Source organism: Rhipicephalus sanguineus, chromosome 2, assembly GCF_013339695.2.
Source record: "Rhipicephalus sanguineus isolate Rsan-2018 chromosome 2, BIME_Rsan_1.4, whole genome shotgun sequence".
Lineage (NCBI taxonomy): Eukaryota > Metazoa > Arthropoda > Arachnida > Ixodida > Ixodidae > Rhipicephalus > Rhipicephalus sanguineus.
Window position 1 is genome coordinate 87,511,685 of NC_051177.1, and position 20,210 is coordinate 87,531,894.

Below are 20,210 nucleotides of genomic sequence, written 5' to 3' on the forward strand. Positions count from 1 at the left end.
GTTGCAAACAGGGCTGTGCAAACCTCGAATTTTTAGTTTTGAAGTGAATTAAGGAAACCAAGTGCACATCTTGCAGAATTTTTACAAATTTCTTTTTACGAACCACGAATTAAAATAAGCAAGTTTAGTGCACAACAGGATTTTGCATTGTATAACGCTATTGCTTGGCAGTGTCACTGCTGTAGTTATCTGAAGTTTGAAATTTTAAAGGGCTTGTATATTTTGAATAGTAAAGGTCTCATTCAAGTCGAATCAAATGACATACAGTGAAACCTCGTTAATACGTACCTGCCGGGAACGCGGCATAACTACGCACTAAACGGTAGTACGCATTAAACACCAAGTACAAATTTGCATCTCCTAGCGTGCGCCATCGCCCAAATAAATAGAGTGCCACAGCAAATATTGCCTAAAGTACCCACCGCAAAGCCTTTTCTTTCCTGGCACACTCGCACGACCGCCCGATAACGCGTAGTGGCGACGCCGAAGAGCATTTCGAAACTATTGCAGGGTCCCTGATACGTGGTCAACGCAGTGACCGACATAGCGACAGAAGGGACAGTGTGATTTCCGCGGTATATGTGTGTGCGTCTAACCGCGATCTGCCACTAAACGAAAACTGACAGTTCCAGTGAAACGCGGTACGGCCGCGTGGAGCCGGGAGCCGATCGTCTCCCGGCTAGTTGTGTGCAGCGCGTCGCCTACTCGGCTCACGCTGTCACTACCGGGCCGCTTGCTGTGCCGCACGCGCGCATTTATCGTGGGAATGTCGTTCGTACCCACTTCGCTCCAGATCGTGCACAGATGCGGCGAGTAGCTTGTTCGGTTAACGCAGCGATGACGAGCTTCATGCAAGCGATGCGCACTCCGCGATTCTCTAGCGGTCCTGGCAGCGGACGGAGGCGCGTTGTGTGGTCGCCTAATAAAAGCTTGCAGTATGGTTACAACCACGCTACGTTTGCAGTATCGTACACGTGCGTTTAGTGTGATAGCGTCAATGCAGCGAGGTTTCTCGGCGCCCGCGACCCGCAACGCTAACTACGCAACAGCGATCTGCTTTCGTTTCTACAAAGCGGTGCGCGCCTTATGACGGCTTAGTAGCGTTTGCTGTCGGGCTGAAGTTCTTCGACGTGGTTGAAGTTCTTCGACCCTACCCGAGCATTTGTGCCATTAATTCAACTTCAGCCTTGAAGACGGCCGCGCACAACGAAGCGGCAGCGATCGGCGGCCCAGCGCGTTCAGGTTGTCGCCTAATAAAAGCGTGCAGTAGGCTTAAAAAGTAGCGCTGCGCCGCACGCGTGCCCGAGCAGATAGCTGAAGATACTTATTGTGATAAGGTTGTCGGCGATAAGTCATGTCGGCGCGTTCGTCGGTGGCCGCCACCTCGCCTTCGTTCTTTCACGATGCTTACCCGCAAAGGCGTCGCCGCAATCGCGCGGAAGTCGGAATCGGGGATCAACTGATCTGCGCACTTCTCAAAAAGGTGGAAGACCTTTGGCGGCACATTCTGGCGTCAGGAAGTTGAGCAGCACAGTAAAATTTTATGGCACAAAAAGTTATCGCGGTACGCAGGGTACGCACTAACCTGTAGGCATAGGGCGAACCACTACGGCTTAAGCGGTCAGCGAATGCATTGGGCTCTATGGGACTCGGTCGGGGATTCGTCGCAGCTACGTTTTAACCGTTAGTACGTTTAAAGCGGGTACGTATTAACGAGGTTTGACTGTACGATAAAAAATATTTGAAGTTTTGAGCATTTGCACTTTACTGTTTGCAAACATTTTTGTTTACCTGTGGTGCAGATCATTCTTTCTGTGGGCACAATGCAGAGTGCCTGTTGACAGTTTCCACAGGATAAGAAGTCTGCCAATTCTTTAACAAATTGTCAAAATGTTGAGTGATCAGATAGTTTATACTAATTATGTACTCCAAATTTTAGTATTTCTGACCACGATATATTGAAATTGTTGAGGTTCACAGGTGTGCGGCCTTTCCAGAAAACACATTTGTGGTCGGAAGAAAATCCAGCGCCCGCTTGTGTATGTGTGCACTTTGGTCATCAAAAAACTTGGCAGATGCTTGAGCTTCACTTTCAAGAGTAGAATGCAATAGCGTAATTGGACCGTGTTCGTATCGCCTTCCCAATCGCTAGTCTGGCTTCGCTTCTCAGCGGACACCTAAACCGTGCCACAAGGAAAGCAAAAGTACAAACGCCCTCCGGCTCCTATATCCATGCATGTGGCGCGATGGAACACGACGGGGCGAGCGCACCCATGGAACCTTTGCGCCATCTCCGGGTGACAGGGGAGACCTGTACCGGTGGAGGGGCACTGCTGCTGAGTGTGGAGCAAAAACTCATAACACAACTTTACACCTCTCCGCTGTCCCTTTCACGCCACCTTGAGTTCCCATTGCTTTGCACACGCTCTGCACATGTTTTCGCATGTGCAGAGCGTGCCTCGCGAGGCGTTTTAAGAAGATCCACATGACTGAGGACTCCTTTCGGAGCTGCAGTGTGGCGAAAGGGCAGAGTGTACTCAGGAGATGCAGAGCAGGTAATAGCGGACATCCTCCTGGTCTGGGCAAAGTGCCTTTTGCATGACGAAATATTTGTGCCACAACTGAGAACGAGGAAGAAATACGAGAGACACCATCTAGTATTTAGGAACCAGTAGAATTTTATGGGTCGAGCCAACCCTTCGTGTTTACAGTGCTGTTATGGCAGTTAACAACACAGCAGTATATACCAGTCCCCCGTCAGGGTGACATCGCAGAATGAGAGACGTTTCACTTGCAGCACGAGCTTCGCAAGTGCGTGGGAACCAAGGGGAGCGAAGGGGTTCGTGCCCAGTGGCTTAATTTCGCTTTCTCCAGTAGGGGAATGGCAAACTATGGCAAAGGTGGAGAAACCTAAGCGCTTCTCCCCTATAGTCAAGTCCTTGCCATGCTGAAGCACCTCCAAGACGTGCATACCACCAACAGTACATGGTGTATATAAATAGCTCGCTGTTGGTGGGCGAGCGGCTGAACGCATCACACCATGTAGCGAGGGGTTGCAGGTTAAAATCCCGGTCCCACTTGAACCAAAGATTCTTTATTATATTTCTTTATTTGCATCTGCCTCGAATTTTCGCTCACGGACAACACTGATTTTTTGCTCACAAACAACGCCGTCGCCGACACCGGAATTTCTGCGAAACGAGCTCTTTAATGCTATTGCGTTAATACATCACTTTGCTCATTTTGTGGCCGAGTGGTCTAGACGTCCAGATTTAAATTAGAAAGTGCGTGTGCCCAGCACTCTGCCTAGAGAATTGTTCTATTTTATATTCTTATATGAATAGCTGAAACATTGCCTTGTGTGAACATTGTGAAGCACTTTTCAAATGTGTTGCATGACTTGAGATTACACGCCACGCCACGAAATTGGTGCAGCACTTGGGCAGTCAGTGCCTCGCTACATGTCAACAGCGTGTGTGAATTTCTCACAATATGCTGAAGATGAAAAACTGAGAACTGGAAATTGATCTACTAAAGCCTATGACAAGCATTTTTTTTTACTCACCAGGAACTTTGCCCCTGAGCATTAACACTATGCGCGAAGACAGAAAACCTGTTACTGAAAATAACAATGAATATTGGAAGGAGCACATGCCTGGTTTGTCTCTCTCATCTCTCTCACATGAGGTTGCACCTCCACAAATACCATGAAATTTTAAAGTATTTTGACACCAAAAAATACCTGTTATAAAACTGGGGAGTGGCACAAATTTTTCTAATATAAATTTCTAATACAGATGCAACATCGAATTCAGCTGGCTGAATTCTGTTCACATAAAAGCAATTGACACAGCATAGTGAGTCCATCAAAATCCATTATATTTCTTTTTTAAACAAGCACAAGAAAATTTGTGGCACTGTGAGTCTCCGTGGCTGTCTCTCGGCCCGAATGTCTTTCAGCACTGAATGAGCAAGAAGGCAGAACGCGGCACGGTGGGTTTCCAGTGGCTCGAGAGCTTGCGAACTTGGCCTTGTGTTTAGTGCACCAAATGTGTCAAGAAATGGAAGAGATGTCGGCACCGGTACCAGCCGCTGCAGAACCAGCAAGGGTGAGGAGGTTTCGAGGTGCGTATCGCACCAGATGAAGTGCAGATGTGGATGTGGGAAAGCTTGCCAGATGCTCCGGAGACATGTGGCCATTGGGATCTGCGTCACTGCAAAGGCGGCAAAGGCACGAGTTGGTATTCACAATAAGCTTTCACGTGTGTGTGCGCTTGCAAAGAACGTGTGCATGGCGCATCGTTACAGGACAGAAAGAAGGCAAGATAATACAAGGTTTGCCAACTACATTAAGCTCAATAATGATTTCTGTGATAATGATTTCGCTCTTATCAAGACTTCATTTTTTTGGTCGGTCACTTGTCTTGCTTCCTGTATATACTCTTAACCTGTATTTTAAGACAGTTATAAACCATTTTGTGTAGACAAGACAATCACTGACGTGACAAATACCTGTGTGGATGAGCATGCAGGTACCTCACAAAACACACACAAAAAAACAATAATCCATGCACTTGAGCAACGCAAAAAAAAAGACTCGCTGCAATTGAAACAGTGTAGTTACATGCAACACAGCATATTCCAGCTAACCCATTCATATGCAATACTGCAGAAGTAGCTTTTGTGATAAGATCTCAGGATGCCTCACAGACACGCACCTCGGTGAAGATCCAACGCTGCGTCGAAGGTCCCAGAGGTGAACAAGTGGCTCTGCACCACCAGAGGCAAGCACTGAGCCATCACGACTGAAAGAGATGCTGTAGACTGCGTCCGTGTGGCCTCGCAGCTCCTTGAGTAAGCTAGAGCTCCCCAGGTCCCATACTTTGATCCTGCGGTCCTCACCTGCGTGTGGCAGAGTATATTAATAAAGTATGTCAAACCACGTCTCCTCCAGTGGCCAATCGACTAAGGGCTGGTAATGGTATACAGTTGAACCCCACAATAACGACATGCGCGGGGAAAGTAATAAATTTCGCTTTCGTGACAATTTCCTTGTAGCAAAAAATTTCGCTGTTGCGAGAATTTTCTTATCGCAAAAAAAATACAGTAAAAATATGGAAACAGTCGGCAAAAAGAAAATTTAGTGCCAAAAATTCAGTTAGATTGCCTTGACGACCGTTTTCATGTGGTAAACACACAAATCATTCTTCATAATGCAGCAATTTGTATTACCTATGCGACACTGTCATTGCACATTACGAGGAATGCCTGCATCATTTCGAAAGCGTCCAACAAAAGCACCGACTTAGCCATGGCAAGCATCGTCTGTTGCTGATTGCCCGCATCATTGTGCGGCTGCCGCAGAACGTCACTAAAATAGGTCCTGGACCTTTTCTTCGAATGGCAAGAGAAACTTCACGTGCACGAGCAAAATCACTTGCGCATGGCAGCCCACAAAAGGTAAACAGCGAGCAGCCATCCGCTAGCATGAAAGGCGATGTGGCTACACTGTAATCTGCCTGTGCATAAAGAAAAAATCTGTCTAAACAAGTGAAATCTGGCACATGCGACTGCTTCTGACACAGTGCAGATTTTTTAAACAAGGATAGTGGCACCCACACATGCGCAATGCAGTGGTGCTTAATGCAAGTTAAGTGCGGGGCAAATACTAGCAGAAAATGTGTGGGAAAACGTCCCGTATATTTCATTGTTGCGGGATTGCAGTTTAGCAACATTTCGTTCTTGAGAAATGCAAGATGCATTGAATCATACAAGCATTTGCCAGGGACTGGGAATTATTTCGTCACAAGAATTTCGTTGTTGTGTGATTTCATTTTTGCGGGCTTTGCTTGTAGTTTTCTTACCAGCCTTTGAACAGCACCTAAGAAAATAAAGCATGCATCTGGTGATTGTCGCTGTGACATAGGTCCAGGCAAGCCACCTCTGAGATATGTCGGTGCCCGCTTATCATGCATCACTGCCAGCAAGTGGTAACGGCAGCGTTTTCTTCAGTTTCGATACCAAAGACAACCATTCTTGTAAGCTTGTCACGACACTTCTGCTGATATTTCAACCGCCCAATTTTGCAAAAAGATTCCTCCCTCTCTGCGATATCTGAAAGTTGGCGTCTCATGCGGTCTCAGAATTCGTTGGAGTTAATCTTTAGGTTAATCTTTAACCGGACAACCGATGTGGAAATGTGCTGCTTTGGAGATTACAGAATGCTCGCTGCAAAGAAAAACATAGCTCTATCAACACCAAGCAATGTCGTGCCTGATTCACAGTGGAAATACGTTTCATGTGGCTGCAGCTTAAATCATTCAGTGACACTTAATTCAACTTCGGATGACTCAAAAAAAAAAAAAGAATCAATGCCAGTTGCACCCCAAGTGAAAGCTGTACAAACAGCGGAGTATTGATTCACCCGTGTTTCCCTTGTGGTTATCTTGTGTTTACCTGCTCTTCTCAGCTTCTTCTTGTTGATCATGTGATATTTTCTATCCTTTTCTGTTCTTCTCTGGTGGTTACCTGATTTGTTTTCAGATTATCTATCTAGTATATTCTGTTCTATGGTCTATTGTAGGGGTGTGCGAATATACGAAATTTCGAATATTTTTCGAATATTGTTTGCTATTCGATTCGATTCGCACTGGAATTTTACTATTCGAACTTCCCAAAAACAAATACAGTCAACGTCCGATTGAAAGTGACCCCTTCAGATTTTTAATATGCTTCACCTCATTACACCCCGTCATTGCGGCAAAGCTGCCTTTCAAGCTCCGTTACGATCGAACTTTGCCAAGACACAGTCAACGTCCGATTGGAAGTGGTTCCTAGAATTTCAATATGCTTCACCTCATTACACCCCAGTATTGCGGCAAAGTTGCCTTTCAAGCTCTGCTACGGTCGCAAAAATGTACTAACTCAAGAAAACGCTGGTTCCGACATGGAGATGAAAGATGTGGCAGAGGTGGGGGCTCAATTAATACTGTTTTGGACCTGAAATTTGGGCAGGAAGTCCGATAAATTGGAAGCCGAAGCTTTTTAGCATTGAAAATTTCAGATGTTCTTATATATATTTTCTTTGTGTGTAATTGAATTTTTGCTATTTGTATTGTTATATTGTAACAATTCAATATGCCCTTCCTGTGAAGATCCCTGATGGGATCGACAGTTTAAATTAATTAATTAATTAATTAATTAATATCGATGTCTACGAGTGCAGATTTGGAACTGAGGAAATGGCATGTTTGCCTGTCACGTGTAAAGTGTTGTCGGCAACACTTTGGTTGCACCAAATCATGTGCATAAATAAAATTTGGCCTCTACATTGCCTTATTCTTGATAAGACAACTATGAAGCACCACCCCGCCAGTGCTTCATCAACCTAGCGAAAAGAAACACTTTCATGTTGCTATCTCATAAGAACATGCTTAGGAATCCTCTCTAACTTTTTTTTTCTGTAATTTCGCTTCGAAGTATTCGAACAATATTCGAGAAATATTAAAAAAATATTCGAAAAATATTCGATTCGATTCGCACCCACACTTCATTATTCGAATTCCCTTCGCACCCAAAATTTTGCTATTCGCACAGCTCTAGTCTATTGTTTTCTACTGTTTGCTGCTCTGTGCGCGGTGCGTCGAACTCCTGGCACTGGCGTTTCACCTCCAATTTTCTTTTCCATAGATCTAACCCCCGACGCTGGCGTTTCGCTGTCGCTTTGCTGACTCGGACAAACAAATTAGCACTTCGGCAACACTGAAATTAACGGGCAAGCACTCACTGCTGTTCCAAATGTGCAGTCTGCTCAGCTTATGTGCATCAAAAGTTCATGACACCAACGTGAGACAAAACCTGTGTGACACCAATGCGAGACATGAGACGACAACAGGGTGGTCTCTTAAACTGCTCCGCATTAAAAATTGAGCTCCCCAAGATCTAAAACTGACGTGGCTCAACATGCTCCACGGTTTCTGTAAGCCGTAAAAGCTCAATGCGATTCACTGAAGAGGGCTGAGTCAAACTGACATCAGCAGCTTGTCCTCACCAGCTGAGGCAAGCAGCTGCCCGTCGGGAGAGAAGGCGAGAGCAAAGATGGTTCCCCGGTGAGCAGGCAAACTGCGCACCACCCGGCCGTCCTGCACTGACCAGAGCCGCAGGCACCGGTCACTCGAACCAGTCGCCACGTAGTTGCTGTTGGGATGGAACTTCACGCACTGTACGAGAAATCAAGAGGACACAGGCACTCAAATTAATCACTATATTGCAGGTGGTCTCATATAGTGGTGCACAGCGCAAAGAATACGAAAGACAAGTTAGATCAAGAGGCAACACAAGTGGGCACCAAAATTTCAATTACATTTGTTTTAAAGAAATTTAATATCGACATTCTGTGTGCCAAAGGTACCATCTGGTTGCGAGGCATGTTGCATTCAGCGACTCTAGATTAGTTTTGAACACCTGTAAAATTTCTTTAACATGCACCAAAATCCAAGTATTTCGTCCCTGTTGAAATGCAGCCACCACAGCCGAGAATCGAACCCGCGGCCTCATATTAGGTAGCGCTGTGACAGAGGAACTAAGCCACTAGCTTTCGCTAGTTCATGTTATGTAGTATGCAGTAAATTCGATACACAAAAGCAAACACATAAGTGGCTTCTAGTTCATGTTATGTAGTATGCAGTAAATTGGATACACAAAAGCAAACACAGAAGTGGCTTCTAATCCCACATATATGCAGTCACTGCAGTCACATATATGCAGGCACAACAGTGCATTATCACTTACGACAGATACACCTAGAGATTACACTGTTCTTCTTCTCACACAGAGCAACTCCAAGGCTGTGACCAGCTGATCATAGAACCATGGTATGTATAGAACTGTGCAAACTTACAAAGCCTTGACAAACAGTGAAAGCCTTACATCCACGTCCATGTTGTGGCCAGCTAGTATCCTCAGTGGGTACGTTCTCTCAAGTGTCCAGATCTTTGCCGTGCTGTCTTTTGACGCCGTGGCAAAGTACAACCCCAATGGCCTGCATACACCGCACAACTATAGTGAAACCCTGAAACATTACACAACACTTACAGGCTCAAACGAAAGCCGCAGCTTCAACAAAAGGACGTGACACAGGTGCTCTACACACTGGTTCACTATGAATGAACAGACAGGAGGCCTACAACAAAGCCAGGCCTTAATTAAAGCAGGCTTTTTTAACTAATTAACCTAGTCTACTTTGCATAGCTATAATAGAAAGCAGCACAAAAAATCCCAAGTCTCAAGAAAGGGAATGCAGGCAATTTCAAAGCCACAATAGAACAAAATGCTTTTCCACTCGCGTTTGAACACAATTGAAAGTGGCGCTCCTGTGTAATGTCCTGTGTAATGTAATTAATGCACTAGAGCTCAGTCATAGCCAAGCCAGTAAAGGGGCTACATTTACACGTTCCCACAGTGCTACCAGTAAAAGAGTTGGCCGACAATGCGGGCATAAGACGAGCTAGCACTACTTCGCAGAGCCAAACTAAACATATGTACTTTAAAGCAAGTATGTACAAAGAGGCCTTGAAAGAGTTATACAGTCGAGCCCGACTATATCGAACCCGTTTATATCAAATTATCCCGTATATCGAACAATTTCTAAACACGGTAAATTTACATTGAGAATACATAGCAAAAGTTACTGTTACATCGAACCAAAATAGCAACGACAACCGATATATCAAGCTCCATGTGCCTCAAAAGTGCCCCAGCAAGTTGGCTTTCCCTCGCGGTGGCGGGGAAAACTGCCGGCGCCACCCTAGAAAAAGTGGTTTAGACCCGGTTGTGCACGGGCGAACACCCCCCTGCAAGAAATGATCCTGGCCCGCTCGCAGCGCTTACAGCCAATCAGAGACCGTCGTGCTTTCTTCGAGGCGCGGAGGCGGTAGAAGTGAGCGCCATTTTTTCTTTCTTTATGCTTGTGTGCCTGCTGCTGCCTGTTTTCGAGTCCTCATTCAGCGTGGTCCGTGCTGGTGGTGTTGCCTGTTGGTGCTCTGTGAACTTTATTGGCGCGCTGTCGTCATGACTTGTGCAAAGAGGCAGAATTTGCCGTTCGCCGCGAAACTCGAAATCATAAATCGGGTCGAGCGCGGTGAAAAGAAGTCCGACGTCGCCGCCGCGTACAAAATTCCAAGGAGCACCTTGAGTACTATCCTGAAGAACAAGGCAGACATCAGGGCCAAGTCGGACAAAAGGCCAGGTGCCCGTGGCGCCCGACATGTGCGCACTGCTGTGTACGAAGATGTTGAAGCGGCCGTTTACAAATGGTTTGTGGACGTTCGGTTGCGAAACATCCCGGTGTCCGGCCCTATGATCGAGCTATTACCGTCAGCTATTACCGTAAATTGACGATGGCCCATTGCCTACATCCTCCGAAGTGATTAGTGCACTTGCGTTGGTCCGGCGCTATTGCGTAAATGTGGAAGGTTGCGGCCTCAGCTGCTCCGACTCATTGGACAATGTGGAGGCGTGCGTGCTGTCGCAGGCAGCGAAGTCGTTGACACAGAAGAAAATCCAGGACTATTTTGTTCCAAAGTAGGGCACGCAAGTAAGCCACCATATTAATAAAGTACTTTTCTTAATGTTATGTGCCTTTGTGTCAAAATCCTATAGCGGGCCTATATCGAATTATGCCATATATCGAACTAATAAACGTTTTTTGGCGAGTTCGATATACCCGGGTTCGACTGTAGAAGTCAAAATAACACCTGCACCTGGTTTGCGATGCATTAAGGGAAAACAGCAGCACTGGCAATAGATCAAGTGCAAAGCTCTAAGAGTGTGAACCAAAACTTCAAATCCCGAAAGAAAGGCTTCTCATACCCAACATCAAGGTCCCAGACAGGATATGAGTGACCTCGGTAGATGGAAACATTGCTGTGAGTTTTTAAGCTCCACGCTCGCACTGCAAAATAAGAAGAGGGGGGGGGGGGACATAAGAAAGAAAAGCTTTTGTGCGAAGTGCTTGCAGTATCATATTCTCTAAATGCATTGCTCCAATTTGTCCAGCTATATACATGTGAGGGGATGAAGACCTGGATCCCTTCAGTGCTAAGACTTTTTATACTTTTGTTAGGCAGTAACACTTAAGTGACTATCTGACACTCAAGTGTCAATCATGGGCTGTCACATGGAAAAGTATAGCAACAGCTGCTGTAGAGTGTATTTGATAGTTAGTGCACTTGTCATTACTTTGCCACTTTACCACATTTTTCCAATTTCAAATGATCCAACTCAGACGCGTTATTCAAAGGTCGCAGGTTCAGTCCCTGCCGGCGGCAAGTTATCTTTTCGTCCACTTTACTTTCTTCACATTTATATCCCAATTATTGCAAATAACATCTCCTATACTTTCCTTGGCATTACTGTCTGTTAGTTATCATTAATATTGTGTCTAACAAAGAAACACGAGCCCTTAAAAGCCATCTTCTTTCCTCACTGCTATCGGTTACAGAAACCTCTATTCTTCCAATGGCAACAAATGCCATCTAATCTTTTAGGGGTGGCCACTGCTCTGCCACTCAGTAACACTCAAGTAAATTCCATTTTGCAGCACCCAGAAAAGCCAAATATAAAAAGTTTCTTGGTTTCCAGTTGGCACCAGGACGTCTGTCATGGGTTGCAAAAAAATGTCAAGTTCTGCTTCAGAAAAATACAATGTTCAACTAATTGTTGCGTAGAAGTCAAAATAAGTGCAGCGAAGGGTAAAACACAAAAAAACATTTGTTCTTTTTTGTTACACCTTGTTCCACACACTTCGATATCTCGTTTCTACTTACGTCTGGCCGTACGGCTCTTAAATGAGGAAAGTGTTTTCTCTCCAATCATGTTTCCTCTAAGCTTTTCAATGCCAACCAGGGGCGTAGCCAGAAATTTTTTTCGGGGGGGGGTTCAACCATACTTTATGTATGTTCGTGCGTGCGTTTGTATGTGTGCGTGTATTATACACAAGCAAAACTGAAAAATTTCGGGGGGGGTTTGAACCCCCCAACCCCCCCCCCCCCTTGGCTACGCCCCTGATGCCAACAGTGCATTTAACATTAGCATATAGGGCAAAGAGTACCATAGCTGGACATAATCCACAAGAGGCACCGAGAACAGCCAACACATCGAAATTAGGAGTGTATGAAACTCAAGTAGTTTAGAAAACCAAACAGGGGAGTAGTTACGGCTGTTAACGATTCCACAGTAGTTATAGTTTGCTCGAAGTTCATTTTTCCACCTGCCTTTCTATGCGACAAACCCCTGGCCTTCCCTTATTTTGGCAACAAAATCGGTATTACAGCACCAAGCAATGCTGCTGCTAGAGGCATCTGTGAACTTGCCTGTGGTGTCTTCGGAGCACGATAGCATCAACTCTTTTCCAGGCAGGAAGTCAAGGTCATACACGGGGCCGCGGTGGCCTCGCAGCAATCTGCTATCACTGGCAATGTGAAACAAAACACTTGCTTCAGGTTGTGGGCTTCTCACCCAAAGAAATCACATATGCACTCAAACAATTTACTCGCGAGTTTTATTCCTTTTACAAAACTGCTGTCATTTCAAGTTGCGTCAGAATACTTCGAATTTTGACCATTCAAGCTTGAAGCTCGTCTTAAAATTTTACTTGGCCTGACATCTTGAGGCCAGAGACTTGTGGTGAATTCGATCAATTAAACCTTTCTGGCCTTCCAGATCAGAGCAGCATGGTTAAAGAGACCGACAACTGGCCAGAACGGGTGATTAGATCCTGGTAGAAATGAAAAGGCCGTGAATTATAGTGACAGATTCCAGAATACTTTTCGCGATCTGAGTAGGATTTATATTTTTAAATCGCGTTTAAAAGTAACGAAAACCGGTATGTCGCGCAGCCTAGCGCGAGCGCCATGAACCAGACGTATGCAGTCTTAAGCACTTTGTTGTACGTAGTCTTAATGCTTTTACACGCACCAGAACGAGGGCTGAAAATCTGAATATGTATGTTATTGTCAATTCCCGTTTGTTTCTAAGGTAAAAGAAGTAAAGCATGAGATGCGGCGCTGCTTTCGTGGCTTCCAGCGAAACGGAGGCTGCGGCGCATGCGCGCGGCGTCCGGCGGCGTTTCCTGCGTAGCTCGACTCTCGTCTGCTCTCGTCGTATCGGACTTTTGAAGAGTAGCACGCGAGTTTGCGCTGCTGCTCGCAAAATGCCATCGACTTACTGTTCTGTGGAGGATTGCTACGACTTCATGAACAGCACTGCTGGTGTATCCTACCACTTGTTTCGTTTTCGAAGGCTTAGCTTGGCTTGGCTTGACTAAAATGTGATAAAGCGACCTGTGTACGGCCAAAGTACTTCTATAAGAAGCCCCAGAAAAACGCTATAACTATTGTAAAATAATTTAATAGGCTAGAAAGCAGTAGTCGCGGCACCGCAGGCTTTGCAAACGTAATATTGCCTTTTCATACTTAGGGCATAACTTGTCACCACTGCTGGCGTATAATCGCTATCGCGCTCACCTCTCACTGTTTGCAGCATGTAATATTAAGACTGCATAATCGCTGCAGATCGAAAAACTCTGATTACAAATGTTTTACGGCATTCTCCGCGTTACCACTCCGTGATTAGAAGCTCTGACCGGTAAGCTTCCCATTGCACTCAAGAAAACGGGTACCACAAAAGTTGGTTGTCGGTCCCTTTAAACATGCCAATACTTGATATGCAGGCTCCCATGTACATTTACAGGTGCCCTCTCGAGCATTCAACGTTCAATGACAAGTCCTTGGGACCTTCAATTAATGTGGCGGAAAACCAATTTTTATAGCACCTGTTTTCTTTAGCGCAACGGAACGCTTACCGATGAGGGGGTCTAATTATGGAATGATAAAGCAGAAAACGCCATGAAACATCTATAATCAAAATTTTTCTATCTGAGGCTACTATGAAGTCGTATACACACAGCACATGCTGCAAATAATGGGAGGTGAGCGCGACAGCGGTTCATATTTGTGCCACTAGTTGTTGCGAAGGCAGCGCTGCCTCCCAGCATGCAACTCCTTTTCCCTTGCAAGCAGCACAGAATTGAGTGGGGATAGATAATAAGAGACATACTCTAATTTTGAGCACTAATTATGATGCACATGAAAGCATCAGACTACGTACAGCAAAGTGAACAACTCTGTAATCCAGCTTCAAGGCTCTTCCACTAGGCTGTGTGACATACCGTTTTTCTTTTGCGACATTTTAACATGATTTAAATATATAAATCCTACTCAGATCGCGAAAAAGGTGCTTGAATCTATCACTATAATTCACAGTCTTTTAATTTCCACCAGGATTTAATCACATGCTCTGGCCAGTTGACGGACCCTTTAATACAAATTGAATGTACAGGCTGTTTCACACTTAGGGGAAAACTCGAAGCACATTGCAATGCGCTACAAGCTTTCCCTTAAGTGTAGAACAGTCTGTACATTTAAAGGCCTGACCACACGCACGCTTTGCAGCGCGTGGCTTTTAGCCTTGGCGCCGCCGCGCCCTCTCCCTGCGGAGAGAGGGGGCATCCAGCTTCCTGTAGCCACGCGCCTCGTCTAAATGCCACGTGCTGGCGCGCTGCAACGGCTATGTGTGGTCAGGCTTTAAGAGTCTGCTGTAAAATGCCGTTCAGCAAAAAAACCTTGGGACTCTGGCAGTGGAACCACGAAAGAGATATATTCAGAGTTCTCGACTTTTCGCCAACTGCAGAAGACCGTGCCAACACAATGAGTCAAATCAGCGATGGACAGAACTAAAAAGTGCATTTCTTTGCTTTGGCAAACTGACATATCTTCGAGTGCAGTAAGCACAATAAAAAAAAAATTGAAGACAATGAAAACAAGGCCTTCCTCCTTAACTTCACTCACATGAGGCTTATTATAGACGGTTAGAACCTGGGAATAAATGTAAGCTCCGCCCACAGGCATCCCTGTCCCAGCAAGAGAGAATTTGCATAGATATCCTATTCAAATGCATTAGATAATTTCGGTGACATCAAGCACTTTTAGTGAGAGTCCTGTAGGCAAGTTTCCTATTCAGACACGTGTTTGTGTCACTGGTTTTCGGTCGAAAACTTGAGCTTCGTGACAAATTTCAGCAAAGATTCCGACATCACTGCTCAGCCAAACGTGATATTTTAAGTAGCGATGTCGACCTTTTATTCGTAATGCGCCTGTGTTTACATTAGCAGCGAAAAAGTACTTACGATTAGAACAGATACAACCTAACACAAGTCTCTCGCACAGATTAACGGCAGGCGCGTCGCAATTCACGGGGCAGAGCTTGTACTTACTCTCATGTTGTAACCGACTATAGTTGGAAAATATACTTTGGAAAGTGACACTTTTGAATATCAGACAAGCGGAGCATATTTCTTTAAAAGCCCTTTTAAATGGCACACAAGGCTGATACATTCGTACACAGGACAAACCTCTCCTGGGGTGCGCCGCAGTGACCCATCTCGTCATCATCGCAGTACAGCCTGACTCTGCTGATGTCCACATCGGGTGGGTCTGTCCTGAGGGGACGTGGCAGCAGACTCCAGAGCCGAATAGATGAGTCTTCAAAGCCACAAGCCAAGAGGCTGCCGTCTTCCACTTGCGACGCCGAACAGAGCCTGTTTGCGAGAAAAATGTGGAAGAAAGAACATTCTCAAGATGGTTTCAGAACAAAGGCATTCTACAACATTGGTGACTTAATGGTCGACTACCACTGCGTGCTAAAATACAGTTGTGCTTCCATGTAGCAATATCTGATATTAATGGGCTATAACATACAACAAAGTCAATTTAAAAAATTCCACGCAAACATCAACCTGTAACGAATATGTACTTATAGTAGTACAGGACATAATGAAAATATATTGTAACATTGGATGCGACATCATTGTAATTAGGTTCAACTGTTTCAACACCTAAAGCCGCGGTTTCAGGAATGGCTCACTGCGGTCAAACTTCCAATATACCACCAGCTCACACAGAGACTTAGTCCGTTTCAAAAAGTTCAGAGCTAGAATTCCAGGAAGAAGGGAATCGGCCCACCTGATTGCCAAAACCTTTATGGAACTGTGGCAATAATGAGACAAAAATGAAAAAAAAAAAACACTTTAAGACATCTCAAAATCTTAGCGCCTTTTACTTGTTTTTCACCGACAGCCCGTCCTGGTGGTTGGGCTTATGGTTTTTAATGGCATCACGCGTAGTGAAGAACTTCAAAGTATGCATCTAGTCAACATACATTACACATAACGCTAACTTGTACAGTATTCAATACTAAGTTAGAAAAATTACTAGGCTTGAAAAGCACTACTCTGAACAAACTGCGACTGATGGAATTTATCAAACACCGATCTTTGTTCTGCGAAAGTAAATGCCTCGCACGAGATGCACGTTGCTCTATGTTGTGCTTACCCAGACAGACGGTCGTTGACCGTGTAGAGGCAGATGGAAGGAATGCAGGGGGCCCCTTCCTTGACGTTCTTGATGGCCTGACGTAAGGAGGTTAATGATTCCTTGCAGTGTTCAATGGAAGGTGCCTGCTTGTTATCAGCACTGCCAGCTCTCGCTGCTGTCGATGATGAGACCAACTGCTGCTGCAAGCCCAAGGCTTGCGCATCCCCATTCATTTTTTCATGCGCAAGCTGTACTGCAATTTGAAGGACAGAATACAGAAACGCTCAACATAGCATTTATTTATAGATACAGATGCACGGGCTCCCTTGGTGGAGTGCTATGCAAACAGATTGGGCAAGTTACGTAATTTGCAAACTGTTCATTAGAGAACCACGCACTGCCTAATACTGTGCACATAAAGGACGCAAGATTAGTTATTGAGCTATTTATTTTTTAAGAATTAGTGTTAGATTTTCGAGAAATGAAAGAACAAAGTCAGCGAAAAAGCAATATTCAACGCATGTGCAGCAAAAGAAAAACGCAACACTTAGAACAATACACAATGAGAAAATTAATTCAGTGACATTTTGCTTGAGTGACTGCCTGCACAATATGTATGTGAAACGTGTATTCTTATTATGATTATCACGTATGCCTGAACAGACTGATCGCATGTGAGTCACTGTTTCGCATACAATGTCAGTCAAACAGAAGCATCAACATGAGATCACATAGGCGGATGAGCAACTGAGCAAAAGCAACAATCACGGATGTGTTCATTTGCTATTCCCCTGTTTCCCCAGCTCTGCTGGTTTTGTGCAATTCTTTCTGATTATGTTATGTGCACCTCTGTAAAGGCATTCACCAACAGTTTCATAACTAAAATGATAAAATACCATCAAAGCAGAAGCTCAATGCAAATGCTTGCAGTGGAAGCTATAGATTGCTACAGCTATTATGTTGCTATGGTAACGTATGTGTGGCCTTCATACATGTAGAAATGCTTCTTGGTCCCACTGTCCTGGAGTTTAGCCACTGTCGCTCCTTTGTTACGATGTTTACTCATACTACATAATTCTTGCAAAAGTGGATAAAGAACCCAATTTGCAGTGATAAAGATGCTAGATTAAAAGAAATATGTGTGTCCCTAAAGCAATCAATACACTGCAGCGCTGGAAAAGATTTAGACGGCCTTGGCAAAAGTACTTGAAGCAACTAATAAGACTGCATAAAGCAGTTTAGATGTACCCAAGCATGGCCTGGATACATAGAAAGAATTCATTCATAACAGCCACTTCTGTAACATACGAATCAATGAGAGACTGAACAAATAAAAATGTGCCTCTTGTATGTGCATGCTCTCACCATCAATGTCAATGTGCAAGTTGAAGACTTGTAGCAAAATGAGGTTGTCGCTATCCTAGAAAACAAGGAGGAAAAATTAGCCTGGAGGATAATCTGTCCCTTCATGAGACAGCACACCATACCCCAGGACAAGATTTCTTACCCTCAAAAAATTTAAAACATACTCCAAGCTGTCATCCGAGAGTTTTACCGAATACTTGTTTTCTCTGAAAAACAAGGGGGAAACAAGTTTCACTTTACGAACACGACTTCTTTTCACTCGCATAAAAGCTTGTTCACAATAATCATCATAATGTGTTTCACATTCCCATTCTAAGCATGTCAATAACGGCGAAGCCCTAACGTTGCCATAGGGTAAGAGGAGGGTTGTTCAAACCTCTCACCACCTATTACTAGATTCTCGCCACTAAAGAGTTTACAAGAGCATCAGAATCATCACACGAAAAGATATATTACCTGAATTCTTTTACATGAGGATGGGACGGTACATCTGATGCAGAAGTTATGCTGGGCAGCATGTCCATGATCATACGATATTGGTCTGATGATTGAAATGTGCTTCGATGACGATTGTGAAACTTCTGAGCTGTGGTCACCATTTGAAAAGGAAGAATAGGCCTTGTCAGTGCATGGGCAGGAAAACAGAGAATATCACAAAAACAGCAGTCACATTAGGCCATGGCACACAAAATAAGGGAAACTATAGGCACAGAAGATGCAGGCCCTTTCTCACAACATCACTAACAGTTCAAGTTGAGGTCTGTATCTGCGAAAGCACTCCGAACTTGTCATAAGCTCTCGTAGCAATACTATTAGCACATAACAGGAAATGTGCCTCTTTTTTTCTGTGGGTTATGATCAGCTTGTTTAAGTCATCTAAATGCCAACAAGAGCTACAATTTGCATGCCATGGAAGATACAACAGTCACGTGAAAATAAAAGTCACGAGCTGATTAGATGCAGAATGCAAGTAGTGTGTCATGCAAAATGGAAGAAGACACAGGACTATTACTTGTGATTGTGCTATTCAGTAGGCATTTAAGCAAGCGTGGCAGGCCGATGAATAAAGCATACGTAAATACAACCAAAGTGAACTACCTGAAGACTTTTGACCATTGCTGATGAGTTCAAGGTACAAATGCACAAACACTGGGAACAACATGAAGGTGAGTTCGGACTTGAAGGGTTCGCAAGCGTCGGCAATGAAGTTCTTGAGCCTGCACGTGGAAAAAAAAAAAAAGGTAGCACGACTAACGAAACTGCTTCGCAGATAGCGGCAAAAGCGGCACACAGATGTAGTAGTCAACTTTTTTTTTTTTTAAGAGAAATCACGTAATGATAGCTTTGCAGAAAGAACTGCTCCGTAGGTTGTTCATACGACGACGAGCATTGACAGCTACACTACCGCGCATTTTTCTTTTTTTTTTAGAAGTTTGTTAACTGCTATTAAAAAAAAAAAGTACGTGTGAACGTACTTATCGGCAGATGGACAGCTACTTGACATTAAAAACCGAGACCTGTAGGCTCTGTACACTATGAGCGATGCAGCCTACAAGTAGCACACTTTTCCAGAGAGAAAAAGAGAACTAAAACAAACAGGAAAAGACTCGGCAATTGCCTAAAGTTCAAACTATGCTGCAATAAAGTAACTTACTTGCTAAACTGCTGCTCTACAGCTTGAGCATCCTTATTTACAGGGCTGTAGCTTAGAACATTTTTGGCTCCCGTCTCGGAAGCCACCGTTCCATTCAATGCATAGTCGGCTACGCTTTGCTGCAGCTTCACGTCAGCTTTCTTGAAGGAATCGCAGTCCTGCGAAGCAACATTGTCCTTATCATTCTATAGATCTTGAATGAAATCAAACATGACGCTATTAGTCAGCAGCAAGTATACTGTCAAAAGGTTTCTTCTCCGGACAACTTTACGCGAATCCCCACCGTGCTTATACTTTGCCAAAATAGTGATTACCATGTACTGCCTTCCTTTTAAGTAGCGACCGACTGCTGCAGCAACCATTTCGTTTCTGTTCTTCTTCATAGTTGGCAATCATTGGAGTGAATGTCACATGTTTACACTCTTTTTAACGCTTAACGTGCGCTCGATCCGCATCGAGCCGCCTAAAAAAAAAACACAAACGTCCATTCAGCGACTGATGTCGCCAGCGATACGCGCAACACAGAATCCAAAGCCGTAAAGGAGCCTAATTTACAGCCGTGAAAGCAACGTCGGTAATGTTTGGTCACGTCGGGTTTGAGCTGAACCAGTACAGTTTTCCCGAACATTTAAGTTGCCTTTTATTTTTTAGCATTTGTACGACTGTAGCGCGACGGGCCCGCGGCGGGCTGTGTATGGGAGTGTGTGTGCGCGGGAAATGCGAAAATGCATATTGTTACAATGTGGTGACAGATCCTCCTC

At 44.5% G+C, this 20,210-nt stretch overlaps 1 protein-coding gene across 1 annotated transcript; it reads right to left on the reverse strand.

Annotated features, from left to right (window-relative positions):
• Positions 1–3,862: 3,862 nt before the first annotated feature.
• Positions 3,863–19,947, reverse strand: LOC119383311 (TAF5-like RNA polymerase II p300/CBP-associated factor-associated factor 65 kDa subunit 5L). Its single transcript, XM_037651389.2, has 14 exons — positions 19,764–19,947; positions 19,450–19,607; positions 18,894–19,012; positions 18,252–18,381; positions 17,938–18,001; positions 17,796–17,850; positions 16,449–16,683; positions 15,470–15,655; positions 12,372–12,469; positions 10,870–10,951; positions 8,929–9,040; positions 8,051–8,219; positions 4,719–4,902; positions 3,863–4,214 (listed from the first exon to the last, which is right to left on the reverse strand). Exons 1-14 carry the CDS (start codon positions 19,830–19,832, stop codon positions 4,055–4,057), a joined length of 1,821 nt encoding a protein of 606 aa, XP_037507317.1. The 5' UTR covers positions 19,833–19,947; the 3' UTR covers positions 3,863–4,054.
• Between the last annotated feature and the right edge of the window lie 263 nt (positions 19,948–20,210).